Source organism: Cinclus cinclus, chromosome 8 (genome assembly GCF_963662255.1).
Source record: "Cinclus cinclus chromosome 8, bCinCin1.1, whole genome shotgun sequence".
In the NCBI taxonomy this organism is placed as follows: Eukaryota; Metazoa; Chordata; class Aves; order Passeriformes; family Cinclidae; genus Cinclus; species Cinclus cinclus.
Window position 1 is genome coordinate 8,679,794 of NC_085053.1, and position 14,683 is coordinate 8,694,476.

Genomic DNA, 14,683 nt, shown 5'->3' on the forward strand with positions numbered 1-14,683 from the left:
ACATAGTGGTATGAGTTCCAATTTGCCTTCTACTTATAGAAGTTATATTTAACAGTGATATCATCAGTGACCACACACTACAGAACTTTCCACCATCAATATTTAAGATATTAAGTCTGATAAACTAAATAATAACTATATAAGTTATGCCTTATTTACAAGTTACAAACCTTCTCGTTTCTGTTAGAATTTTATCACAAACATTACAGAATAGGTAATACTATAGTTCACATTAGTTGTTTGAGAGTAGAAGGGGGAGCTGGAAAGGAAATAGTGCCTGAAAGGTTTTCAGAACATTTCATACCCATATATAACACTGCTACAGACTTCCTTCTTCAATGCAGTGTAAATCCACAGACATGCATTTCTTAAAGGTTTTAGTGCATGCTGCAGACAGACCTTAAATTTCAAATGTGTATATTCCAGGAAATATGCTAACTGCAACTGCAAAACCCAGTATGCAGAACCAAAATGTTTTCCCTAATAGGAAAAGGAAAGCAGTCAGGGGAAAACCCTGGTTGGTAGAGAAGCCAAGTAGTCCTTTGTGCAGTGAGTCCAGGGAAGGGTTATGTTTTCTTTGTAACACCTCTGTTCTCAGTACGCAGCTGGCAAGGCTTTAGAAACAGATCCTGATTCTTAGGGTAAAGAAAAAGGACAGCAGAAATGTGAACACAGTTATAGTTAATGCGTTTTCTAGCAATCTTTGCTGTCTTTATAAATGCTTAACTACTGGTTCCTGAAAAAACAAAACAAAACCCAAACAAGCAAACAAAAAAATAAACCACAAAAATCCATAATGAATTTACTTGTGCCAAGTCAAAGAGACAGAGGCAATGATTTAATGATTTCCTTTAAATCCACCATATTAAATTTCTTTAATTACACTTTGCCATACATTGTGCTGGCTATTAATCAAAACAAGATCAACCTCTTAATGCTCACAGACGTTTTTAATGCTTGGGATTGCTGACAGTGGTTAAGGTGTGACATTACTACATTTGTTTTTCAATATATTTAATACAACTTACTTTAGTGAGTTTACCTTACTTTGTAAGGCCACTCACTGCTTACAGGTGTGAACATTCCATGCCCTCATAAAAACACCCACCATACCAGCACCTAAAACATCTGATCTTTGAGCATTCTTTCATCTTGGACTCCTGTTCTATTATCTACTCAAATCATGCTAACCTGGTTTTACACATCACTGAAACACAGCACGGAGAGGCAAACAGAATTAATTGTTCACTGCAGTGTTCAGAGTTTCTGCAAATGTCAGAGCTGTGGAACAGCTTCACAACCCAGAATTACAGCAGGGACTGGAACACTGTCCTAGCATTTTGTAAAAGTCAAGGCACAAGGTAGGCATAAATCATAAAGTATTCTTATAACACTGCACACACAAAGGGGTAAGACTACCTAAATGCTTTCCAGTATCTTGCTATCACCTCTGTGTTAACAGTATACATGACCCCAGCACATTTTACTGTAGAATACTGGAAAATCTCATCTGATTATCTATTTTTGATAATGAACATTTATGAATAGCATTCTATAAAAGTTCTTCTGCTTCAATAAAACATTAACCATACTTCTTTCCTATATGCATGATTTCAGCTCCCCTATTACTGAGAAAAGAAAAATTAAATGCAATTTTTAAGCATTTAAAAAGGTCAAATTAATTATTTGAAATTAATGAACCCTAACAGAAAGCCAAGGGAGATTTTTATTTCATACAGCTCACCAGGCATGTTGACCAGAGTACTTGCATAGAAATTTCTTCCCATAGCAACATCAGGTTGATGATACATTTCCATGTTTTTGTGTAACAAAACCACTAAGAAAAACATCCTACTTGACCATAGTTTAAGAAAGTCAGTTTCCTTTATGAGCTGAAAGAATGGGGAAAGAATTGCTTTAAGCCTTATAACCATAGACACAAGGTTAATATAATTTCCATGTGCCTCTTAAACCTGAAAAATTAAGGAAATCAAAACAAGTACTCCATTACATTATATGGCATGAAACCAAAGGCTGCCAGAACCTGTCCTCTGCTTTTTTTCTACATAATCTTCAGTTTTTCAGTAGTACATCCTAATTACAAAAGCTTTTGTTGATATTTCTAATTATCACGTTCTTCAACAAAACATTACAAATACTTACTGAAAAGCAAAAAAGTTCCCTTTATATTTTTCTTTTATGTATTTGCTAATTGTAATTAATTCAGCATAATAAAGAATGATAATATCTGTTTTTTTCATAAACAATGAAGAGTGCATTTGCATGTATGCATATACAATGCATCTCTGCATTCATAAGTGAACACAGTTGTGTTTGCTCATCATAAAGGCACCATCAGGTGGTTTTTTTAGATTCTCAACTCAAAGACCAAGTACAAGCTCTTTACAATTTGTTAAATCCTCAAGGCTGTCAAGTAACACCTTTGTCCTCTTTTATCATAGTCTAATTTTGGAATTACAATAATCCTATTTGATTTGGACTACTCCAGTAAACAGAATTATTCATAGATAAACACTGGATGATATAGGCTTTACATCTTTATCCAGTATATCATATTGGACAAAGAATTGTATATGGAATCATACAATCCTGTAGGTTGGAAAATACTGCAAGACCATTGAGTCAAACAATGAACTCAGCGTTGCCAAATCTACCAGCAAACCATGTCCCACACACCACATCTACCTGCCTTTTAAATCCCTCCAGGGATGGTGAATCTACCACCTCCCTGAGCAGCCTGTTCCAGTGCTCAACAACCCTTCCCATGAAAAAACTTTTCCTAATATCCAATCTAAACCTCCCCTGGTACAACTCGAGGCCATTTCCTCTCGTCCCATGACTTATTACCCAGCAGAGATCCCAACACCCACTTGCTACACCCTCCTGTCAGGTGGTTACGAAAAGCCCTAAGGTCACCCCTGAGCATCCTTTTCTCTGGGCTAAACACCCCCAACTCCCTCATTTGCTTCTCGTCAGGCCTGTGCTCCAGACCCTTCCTCAGCTCCATTGCCCTTCTCTGGACACTCTCCAGACCCTCAATGTCCTTCCTGAAGTGAGTAGCCCAAATCCAAACACAAAGTTTGAGGTGCTGCCTCACCAGTGCCCAGTTCAGGGGGACGATCCCTGTCCTGGTCCTGCTGGCCACACTATTCCTGATCCAAGCAGGATGCCCTTGGCCTTCTCGGCCACCTGTGCCCATCTGGCTCTTGTTCAGCCACTGTCAGCCAGCACTCCCAAGTCCTTTTCCATCAGGCAGCTTTCCAATCGCTCTGCCCAGCCTGGAATACTGCATGGGGCCGTTGTGACACAAGGACAGCACCCTTGGACACTTGGCCTCATTCACTTGCTTGGCATTTGTTTGTATGACAGCTAAAATCCACAAGCATTTTGTGTCAAAGGATCTTCTTAGTTTGTCCTGTTAACAAATCTTGCAAAATTATTTAATCTTTGCTAGCAGAGTAGAACTAGTCTATGAACAGAAAATTAATCCAGCACACAATGCCCATGAACATCTGTTAGTTGGGCAATTATTTTTTTTTTTTGCAAGTCAGTACAGAATTGCATTATCTGAAACACATAGTTTTTAAGTGGCTGAATTTAACAGAGGAGACAAGTAATATATTACTCTTCCTAACTCAGATCTGGCACACTGATATGTACCTTACTAATGTGTACCTTCATGTGTTATGGTACACACTGGTATGTACCTTAATAACAAAAAAAAAAAAAAAAAAAAATAAAGTCCATTACCAGAGAAACCTCACCACCATATCTGTATTCATAATATTATTTATGAACAGTCAGTATATTTCATAATTAATTAGCTGTCTTATGAAAACATCTGAAGGTTATCAATGAAGTCCCTTCACAGTAGAGAAAGTAGAGGAAAATCAGGCCTATAATGTTCAATTTTAATGTATTTGGAAGCCTAAATTAATTTCAGTTCTTAATTTATGAAATCGTTACTGGTCTCTTATTTTTCTTTAATTGTAGCCATTGTCCTTTCATTCCTCAATTTACAATCAATAACTGTTTGAAAAGCAAACATGTAAGACAAACATAGAACAACATCCAAAATCATACAATGATTTCTCTAAATCTTTCTTCCATAAATACGAGAAACATAAAAACAGACAATATTAATAGATACATATTACCTGATGGAGATAGGGGTCTTTATTCAAAAGTACAGCCCCTGTCTGTCACAAAAGCAAGAGACCAAGATACTTCATGGCTAATTAAAAACATACTTAGCATTTTCTCTTAATCCAAATGAGCCACAAGGCAGGAGTTCAGACTTTTATTCAAAGTCACGCACAACCCTTGTTGCCATAAGTAGACTTCCACCTCACTAGTGCTTCTACTACAGCTCTGATAAAACTTTTACATTCATGAGTCAAAGGTTACACAAAGGAGAGGAAATGTTTTCTGTCAAATAGTCAGGTAACCACTAACAGTCTTGAACTATCAGCAGGAATCTAACTTTTAGTAATCAAATAAAACTAAGGAAACTGCCTTTCCGTAGCTAAATGTCTAATGTCTAGGGGCCACTTTTCTGTCTGGAAAATTGACACAAAATGTGTAAAATTGAAACATTCTGCTTCTAAGGGATTTGCCTAAAGGAAGAGTGAAAAACTTTCAAGCATGGTCTGAACTGAAGAACTACAAAGCCTTACCACATAAACCTGTCTTCCTTATTAGAGCATTTCATTTGGAAATGCAGGTGACAATTTTACAGTCATAAAATTAATGAAAACTAAGACTAAGCATTTTAATGATGCATTTTGTGTTCCTTTACATACCTAAGGTCAACCTCAGAGTCCATCAAAAGTTTCAAATTATTTGTACTTTGTACTAAAACCGTTCAGGTAATTCAAAATCAATTTCGTGTAAACCCAGAGACTATTATTTCCACTGCAAGCAGCAGTGATCCTTAGAAACAAAACCCAGAAGAATTAAATCTGCTACTATTATTCAAAAGCAGACACTGAAGTTTCTACTGTGCTACTTCAAACCTCAACTAGCAAAACTATTACCCAAAAATAGGAAAAGTAAAACTAGGAGAAAAGATCCAGTATAGGATATGAACTCAATAAGGTGGTTTACAATATGCCTGCTGTGCATCCCTTGTCTTACACGGCTGCATTAGCTCAACAGTTGGTGGAGAGGGAGGAGGTGACACAGCAGGATTCACACCGAGGGCTTCACGAAGTAGCCATGCAGCTTAATGAAAAGCACTAAATTAAAAAAAACTTGCAAAGGAATCAAACAGCATTTCTGGCGAATCTACCAAGAGTTATTTCTCATCTTACTATGGTTTAGCACTTTGAATTTGGCAACTGCAGTCATACTCTGCACATTCATTCCAGGCAATACAATACCACAATTAAGTTCTTTGAACAAAAATGCCTGAGAAAGCTACCTTGGGACACTTTTATTTCATTTTATAAACACAGAAAGCATTTGAACAATACATTCTGATTTGGAAGAAAATCCTATTTACACAATTCATACACGTGTATACAAACCGCAAAAAAACTCCATAAAACTTACAGTGGAATTTTATATGTACGAGTATATTTTCTGCTTCAAACTATCCAGTTTAAAGTAGGACCATGTGGCTGCAAATTCAGAGATAATCTCCTTTAATTAATGTTTCAGATGAAGAATGAATTATAGAGCGAAGTCCCATAGACAAGACTTTAATCTCACATGCAGCTTTAAGTTGCTGATGTAAAACCTGAGGACAAGCAGCCTTTACTTCAGCTTTCAGTTAAGAATCCTACTCAGCAGTTGAAATTCTCTCTCTTTAGAAGCCCTGGCACAGGTTAACACGTGGCTTGGTACTATCCACAAACAACATGCACAAGGGAAAAGCTGTGTCCTGCTCCCCACTCATCAGCCTACCCAAATCTCTACAGTATTTCCTTCCAATCACTTACACTGGCTTGTTCCTGCTCTGTAGAGATTTTTAGTTACATTTCAGTTATTTATGACAATTCAACTAGGTTTTCTGCCTTTGACTATCTGTAATTGCCATTGTAAAAGCCTCAGTCAGCAATTTTATTATAGTCCTCTTGTCTGAGGGGCTACATCCACGTGCACATGGAGATGGCAGTTTGACACGGCATTTCTGTACACCTGTGTGTTTATGTAAAAGTCCATGGCTATTTTGCACACACATGATGAACAAGTAGTCTGAACTGCCCATACATCAGCCATCATGTGTATACACACAGCAAATATCATTTTAGGTTTCATTTTGATACACGGACAAAAGTGAGGTTCAACACGCATATACATTCTTTAAATATAAAGACAGCATTCTCATTTTTATTCATTTTGGCTAATATAAGATAAAGCACATGCAAAGGAAAGATAAATAAAATGCCCAAAGAAATCTGCTTAGTGAGTCTTCTTTCACTTGGTCACTTCTAATGAATCTCGGGATTCAGAGCAAAAACCAGGCTGGCTACTAGAACACATCAGATGGAAATAGTGATGCATTCCTTCCACCTGAGTTAAACACAACACAGCACACACACACAGTCTGGAGATAAGCAAACTACCCAGCTACAAGTACAATGCTATGAAGTTATTGCTGTTATGCATTCAGCTGTGCATCGTAAATTTGAAATTGTCACAATAAAAGCAATAAAAGCAATGCTTTGGATATGGTTCAGTGAAAAATTATAGCTTGCCACTTTTCATTTTCCTACTTATTTCTACCAAGTAACAGACCATTGACTAATCTTTAGCTGATTCACGTCCATGGGGAAATGTTAAAAGAAATACCCAGTTTACACCAGCTGAGAATTTACATCCTTTGCTTTGCAGCACTCCATTCAGTACGTAAATGTACTTGAGTGTGCATACCTGATTAATGTTGTTACAGCCACACAAACAATGCAAAAAAATTGTTTCTAGCTTGATGAGGGAAGATTAACTCAGAGAAAATAGCTAAAAGCATATACATATATTCTCACTCTGGGCTTTAAGAGGTTACATTAAAAAAGGTATCACAGAGAAAATGGTGAAATATTATACATTCCAAAAGCCTAAGACTTAAATCCTTCTGAAGTAATACTGAAGACATATTTGAAAGATCCCAGAAAGTAAATTAATTTCCAGAATAAAATATTTCCTTTTTGCTACTTTCATTGTATGGTAGCATTTTTTCTTTGCAGTATTTAGAGCAAACATTTCTTTTAAAATTACTTGCCAAAAAACATCCAGTGTACTGGCTCTCAACATCAGCTTGGCATCTGTTTAAAAGTTCATTACAATCTTTATGTGCTCTTTCCAATAATATTAAGCACTGATCTACAAGTCTCTATATTGGCTGGTCATTTTTTCACCTGTGTCCTTTTACTGATAATCCTTTACAAGCTGATGTTGGTTTTTTCTCCCTAACTCACATGTTCTATCCTAATGACACCCCCTCAGGACTACCTGATTTCTATGTTGTCCAAATACATGAGAACCAGCTTTTCTCCATATTCTTCCTACCCTAGTCTCCAAAATTCTCTCTTTCCCCTTTGCTGCCAATGCATTTGGCTCCTCCTCTCTTGTGTTTGTCCATATTCTTGCTTTAAAAGCAATTTAAATTCAATTTTGTTCTATTTGCTACTGAACTGGATATTAACATTTCCACTATGGAGCTTGCAGGCTGCTAGGCTCTTAATCGAAGTTACAAATTTGTCTTTTAATGAGATCACTCTGCCTTTAATTTCATTAAAATTGCTTTAGTACAGCTAGACAATTTTTTTGTTACCAAAACAATTATCTTAAGAGAGAAGAAAGAAAAAGCATAGGGAGAAACAAAGTATTTTTGGGGTCACTCTCCCCAACATCAGCATCTCCTCTGCAACAAAACAACATACTCTTACCTTGTGAATTCTCTGGATCTGGTGTTTTTTATACTCGATACAGTCTAGGCAAAGAACTTGGGAGAGACACCCAAAAATCTCCTTTCAAAGGACTGTATTCCAAGAAATACAGAACAATGCACTTTATTGTTGAATTGACAGAGTGCTTGTCAAAGATCAGATTAGAAAGTAAAAATATCCACATAACAGTCCAAGCCCTCTAAGGCTGTAATGTACTTTTCTCTGCTTTTAAGGAGATATTTCATGTTATTTAAATAAAATTACTTTGCTTCACAGAATACCATCATATGGGGCCACTTTTTATGTGCAAGCAACGGTAACACTCCCATAGAAAAGCAATATCTGATTAAGTTAACCACATTAGCAGAGACTTTGTAAAAGATATTTTTTACTTGTATCTTTTATATTCACTCATTGACTCAATTTTTCTTGTACCACCTTACCTTAGAATACAGAGGCAGACCTTGCCTCCGGACGTCAAACGGCAGAATCCAAACCTTTGCTTACTTTCAATGTCGGTGAGCACAAAGGTGAAATGCTGTCCTACTTGGTTTTGGGACACCCTGAAAAAAACAGATACAGAGCATAAAACATTAAATCACATAAAGCATGAGCATTTAAGCCACTGGTCTCAAGTATTTTCATGCTCAATCCTCACTATAATCCTCAACACGATTCTATAGTCCGCTGTTCTTTTCCAATTCTTACACAATCTTCTACAGCAGAATACCTAAGAACCTGCTAGTAATGATCAATGCCTGCCATTTCTGGTTCAATCTTAGATGACCATGCTGAAAATTAATTCCCAAAGAAGCTGAAAATCATCACAGACCTCAGTCTACCTGTCAGAGAGCACAAATTTATTTTTTTTTAATTTATCCCTTGCAATATGGGGCGGGGGGTTGTGGTTTTGCTGGTGTGTTTGGGTTTTTTAAATCTCCAGCAAAATAACATCTAGAAAATATCCCTCCTAGGGAAAAAGAAAGTAGCAGTCGATCAAAGGACAAGAGAAGCTACATAGGACACAGGGATTTTATATTGTTTAACACGTGCATGACAAAGGTTTAAAGATTAGCTGAGTGGTACCACTAACCAGCCTGTAGAGCCTCCCACTCTTTCCAGTTTGGTTTAGCTCCTCATGAATATAAAGTGACTAGGATGATCCAAAAGCCTGTGCTGACCATACAACACTAGAAGATACACTTAGCCCAATATAATCACCCATAATTAATGGGACTTTCTTTCATTAGGTAATTAAACTCAAATCATTAAAACAAGCACTTTCCTTGGTTGCCTTCAACAGCCTGGAACAACCCATGCTCTCTTTAAACACTGTGAATACTCAATGGCTTGTTCTCAGTCCCTGCTTGCTCAGGTTCTGGGTAGCTGGGATGCTACACACTGCATCACAGAGCCATCAAAAACCAGGCCCCACTGCTTCCCTGCCAACCCTGCAGTTTTCTCTGCAGTCTGCCCTTTCTGCAGAGACAGACTGCCATGAAAAGAGTGTGTGGTTCCAGCACCCCGGCTCGCCCTGGGCTCTCACAGGAACCCAGCAGCATCTCTCAGTGGGAGCACTGGAAATGCTCCGAGCAGGGACCTCGGCTGCCTCTGCCCCAGTCTCTGCTCGGCCATGTCCCACTCCAAGGCTTGGAGCTCCCAGCAGCCAGGCCTGGCTTCTCCTTACACCAGGGTCAGGCTGGAGGCTCTGTGCACAACTACGTTAATCCAAACTGGTTTTAATCTACTGTGGACAACTATGTCAGGCAAAATGTCTGTACACACAGGGTCACTTTAAAAATGAGATTTAAATTCTGATATTTTCTATAAAAAATAGCCCAGCCAAGTTATGAACTAGGTGGGAAGCATTCCCAATGCCATCTCACCACCTCCAAATTGCAATCTTACCCTTGCTTCTTTAAGAGAGGCAACTCCATGTTTTGACATTCAGTGTAAAAGTGGCCCAGCTTGAAAACTGCTTCTCACACAGTTTAGGAAGAGATGTGAGCAGCAAGTCCCAGATTTTTAATATGAGAAACACTCCAAGGCTAAAACTGAATTTCCACAAGAATCCAAAAGTTTGCATTTGGTCCCGTTTGCTTCAAAAGAACAGCTAACAGAAGCCAGTGACCGACCATCCATCTGGACTACATTTTCTTTTCAGTTTAAAATACTGAATTAATTCTGGGTTTCTAATTTGGGAGCTCCATTTAAGATGTGGGGGCAGCAAGGATGCCTGTTTTTCCACTCCTCTTCAGCAGAATTAAAACTGACTATATGTAAGCCTTACCATGGAACACAAATGATAATTGGGGATTTCAATCGATAGATGACCACAATGTATAAACCAGATACATCAAACATTCCACAAGTGCTAGCATTACAGTTTCAACACGTGGCATGCTCCATCATGCAGACAAATACTGGCCAAGTGACTTGGGGTTTGTGCCTCTCTGTTTCACTGCAGCACATTCAGTTTGTTCAGAAATCAAGTCTCCCCTCCAGAACCAGGCAGCAGCTCCTGGCCTTGCTACCTGGACCAGAGCGTTGATGCCTCTCAAGCTTTTTCTTAGCATGAAAATCAGCACAGATAAAATGAAATTATTATTTACCAGAAATTCCTCAACAAAATGTTATCCAGACTTTTTACTGGAGCACAAGATCAAGTAACCCAGCTGCAAAGCCTTTCTGCAGAATGCTGGTCTAGTGGGCAGTTTGGAGAGAGCATGATCTGCTCACTTGCAAGGGGAGAGCAGGCACAAATCGTTCCCAACCAGTGCTGACATTCTCCTCACTCATTCCTCTGCCTTGCTTTTGACTCACTTTCAACTCTTGCCCTGCATGCTTACTTTTAATGTTAGTTCAACAACAATAAATCACTAATAATGAAGAATGTGTGTAAATTCTTATTAACCCTGCAGACTACAATGGGCTCTTTCAGGGTTATTACAGTTCACTACAGAAATAAAAATAGGTTTTAAAATTTTCTGTGTACCTACACAATACAGAAAAGGCTCTTTAGTACCCATGGAGTAGATAAAGAGCAATTTTCAAGATTTTTGTTTACACTATGGCCATTGCTCAGGCCTCATTTTAAGGGAGCCTTGAGAGAGTTGATTAAGGCAGGAACCGAATCTCTCCTTCAAACAAAAAACAGCATATCTACCTTTGCTCTCCATAAAAACAGCTCTTCTTCCAAATTATTTTGTTAGGATAGAGCAGATGTTCGATATTATTTTTTTCTTCAAATTTTGGAAATTTTTGAAGAGTTTCAAAAGATTTAAAACATTATAGATGAGCACAGAGATTTCTAGTTTCTTTTAAAAACACATCATAATGTCATAGTTACTTATAAAATATCACGTACATGCCCTTGACCAATGTAACTAATATACACAGTTGTGACTGAAGCTTTGGTGGCTGCTACTTAAACCTGGAAGTTTCACATGTATTACAACTCCCAAAATGATAGGGAAAACCAAACCCACCAGTCACCCTAATTTCCCCCTAATCAAGGAACAGAATAGAAACTGTTTCAAGCAGGAATTTGAAAACCAGATGTTAAGTTGGTGGTACAAGCTGATGGAGAGACAGTAACGCTAGGTTGGGTATTCTCCTTCAGCTAATTGCTAACCCCTAATCTAAGCTTCAGGAACTACTTTCTTCACTTCCAGGCCCATTCTGGGATCCACAAGTCCACAGCTCAGGCTCCCTGTGTGGAGAGCTCCTCTGTTCCAACCAAGCTATCTGCTTTGAGCTCTGCCTCCCAACAGGACAAAAGCTGCAGAAGATATGAAAATGGACAACGCCACCATGAAGTAAGAAAGTCCCCACAAATAAAAAGCACAGTTAGCTTATTAATGGGGTTACATTTTCAAAACAACAAAAGCATTAAAAGAAACCACAACCACTGAGTAAAGAGTCTCACTGGGAATATTTCAGTTGCAGCAGAAGCCTGTCTAGAAGCTCTGTCTCAGGGCCCTGACCAGCACACCTGGCCAAGGGTCTATGGGAGCACACGGCAGCTCCCTTGGCATTCCCAGGTTTCCTCTCAGACAGGTGCACTTCCGCACACACAGAGAAACCAAACAAACCCTGTTTGAAATCAACAGTTACACTCCTCACAACACACACTGCAGCCTGTCCTTACACTGTCTCTCACACACACATTCACTATTACACAAACATGTGCCACAATGCAGTGAGATCACAAGATGCAAAGAACTCAGTTTCCCAGAAATGTTGCTACATTTCTGAGTTTGCAACCCCCCTTGCAAACTGACTGCAGTGCCTGAAGGGTACACGAAATGCTACAGTTTATTTATCTTCACCTGTACAGCTTGAAATACTTTCATGATCATTTACTTTTCATTTTCAACTATTTACTATGAAGGCAAAATTTTTGAGCAATTTTTACAACTGCCTTTCACAAGATCTGCAAATCCAGTGATTTCAAGGCATTGCTTTGCACTTTGCTTCATGATATGTGTGTTTCTGCACAGACTTTTAGCACAAATACCAACAGAAACAGCATTAGCCACAAGCAGGAGAGTGACAGTGATGTCAATCCTGCCATCATTACTCACTCAACCTAAAAGATGATGAGTTAAATAACCTGCATGGTAATTCCCATACTTGAGTGACATTCTGCTGCTAAGGAGAAATCCTCTACAGCAGCAGCAGTACCATTGATTATTCTCCAAAATCCAACAGTTCCCAGGGACTGGGTGAGCACCGTGGGGGAATTAATGAGGTACACATCACTGTCTCCATGCTGATCCTACAGGCAGTTGCCTAAAGAGCATCTAAAAGAGGCTTGTGTGCTTCACAATCAGCAGGAGAAGTGCATCCTGAAAGGGAAAAGACTGAAGAATGAAAGGAGCAAGGGAAGTGCTTATGGTGGAGAGAAATGGCAGAGACTCAAAGCACAGATAAAAATGAAGGGTCAAGCAGTGACGTAACACAACTTCAGACTGAACCTGAAATGGCTCCAGAGGAACAAGAGAAGCTGCATCCTCACTAGTCATCACCCAGCTACATGATGGACGTGGAGATTGAGGTAGGGACCCTGCAAAGCTACACCTGAGCTCTGGGCTGAGAGGGAAAATACAAAAGACTGCTGGAGAAAGAAAGATGAAGCAAGCCATGCAGGATTTGCACAGAGGAAGCAACCAGAGAGGACAAAATGGTTTTGTCTGAAGCGTTAATATTACTCTAGCAAATGTTAAAAGAAGTCAAAAATCTCTGTCCTCAACTGTTAAATCTTCCTAGACTGTACAAAAAGAAGCAAACTGACTACCAAAGAAAAGGGTCTTTCTTTGTAAATACATACATGCAAACTGTTAGAATGCTATACAATTGTGCCATTATTAAATATAAAATAATTTATTCACATAAAGAGACATAGGTACTTGGAGCAAATGCTCAAGAACTTCTATGATGTAATTAACCTCTTAATCCCTTAAAATAAAATGTAAGCCATAACTAGAAATAACAAAATTATTTGTTTGTTTTCCATAAAAAAATTTCTATAAAACTCAAAGTTTAAGTCACAGTCTAAGAATTATTTTTTTTTTAACACCATTGTGCCTCTTTTGGCCTGACTTTCAGTTATAATTTAATGGGACTTACCTCTCGATTTTTAACTACCATTCACAGTACATACTTTTGATAATTAGAGTGCAGAGTGTACAGTTATTTATGACATCTGCATAAAGTATGCTTGGTGAGATGATACAAGCAGCACCAAATAGTCAGAACCAAATCTGGATCTCTAGGATTATTGCAGAATAGGGGATAAAAGAAAATCAAATACATGTTCTCATTTCTCATTTTTTTCCTTTTTCAATTCCTTAAGTAATTAATAAAGGTGACTTGAAAGAAAACAGATGACAATGATCTACTGGTCCTTTAACTTTCATTTCTCCATAATTTGAAGAACATAGATTTCCTACTTTGTTTAGTTTTGTTCAGCTAGATAACAGAATTAATATTCCATTATCTATAACTCTGCTGTTTAGTAGAAACCCAGAAGCAATCTATAGAACAGTCACATTTTTTAAGTATCTTGGTCAGGAGAATCAGTGAAAGTTGTTACTTTTACACTAGTAATTTCAAGCTCTTAATAGGCTCAGACAATGCTTGAAGTATTTAATATACATAAATATATCCATACTACATGTATGTCTATAAACATACATATACTAAAGGCTGAGAAGCCATGCTCTCTGCTGTACAATATGCTCAATGAATGAAATAGATGTTTTCTATTTCAGTTCAAATTGTTTCTGTACAGAAATTGTCACTGAAACTGCTTGTAAAATACTTGGGAGTATTAGGTGTACCATCTATCATGATCCTATATACAAGGGGGAAACTATATTCATATATATATATATATCTCCATCAGACAAGGGAAAGCACTAAAATGATTGTAAGAGCTTAAATGTCCAGTGGAAGAAAGCCCTATAAAAAGAGCCTCCAAAAGCCTTATAAAAGCCCTCCAAATTTCAAACTAAAAATAATTCAACTGAGAAAGCAGAACAAAACTGGTTTTGTTTAAAACAACTGGTAAGGTGTGTCGCTCACTACAGAAAATGCTTGAGCTGAGTAGAAAACGGCAAGCACATACATCATGCAGCCAGTAAGTTGTTGACACAAATAATTCACCAGTAACAGTGCCCACTCTCCTGAATGAGCTCCCAGCATATGTGTCCTTTGCTCCACAATAGCTGTGCCCTCCTGTCTGTGCTGTCACACCCCCATGGTCCCAC

General features: G+C 38.2%; 1 protein-coding gene across 1 annotated transcript in view; it reads right to left on the reverse strand.

The window, feature by feature from the left end:
- The window catches only part of DENND1B (DENN domain containing 1B), a 144,365-nt gene that overhangs the window by 73,762 nt on the left and 55,920 nt on the right, over window positions 1–14,683 (reverse strand). The window contains exon 5 of the mRNA XM_062497729.1: window positions 8,354–8,473. Coding sequence (XP_062353713.1) covers window positions 8,354–8,473 — 120 coding nt within the window. The remainder of the gene's footprint in view (window positions 1–8,353; window positions 8,474–14,683) is intronic.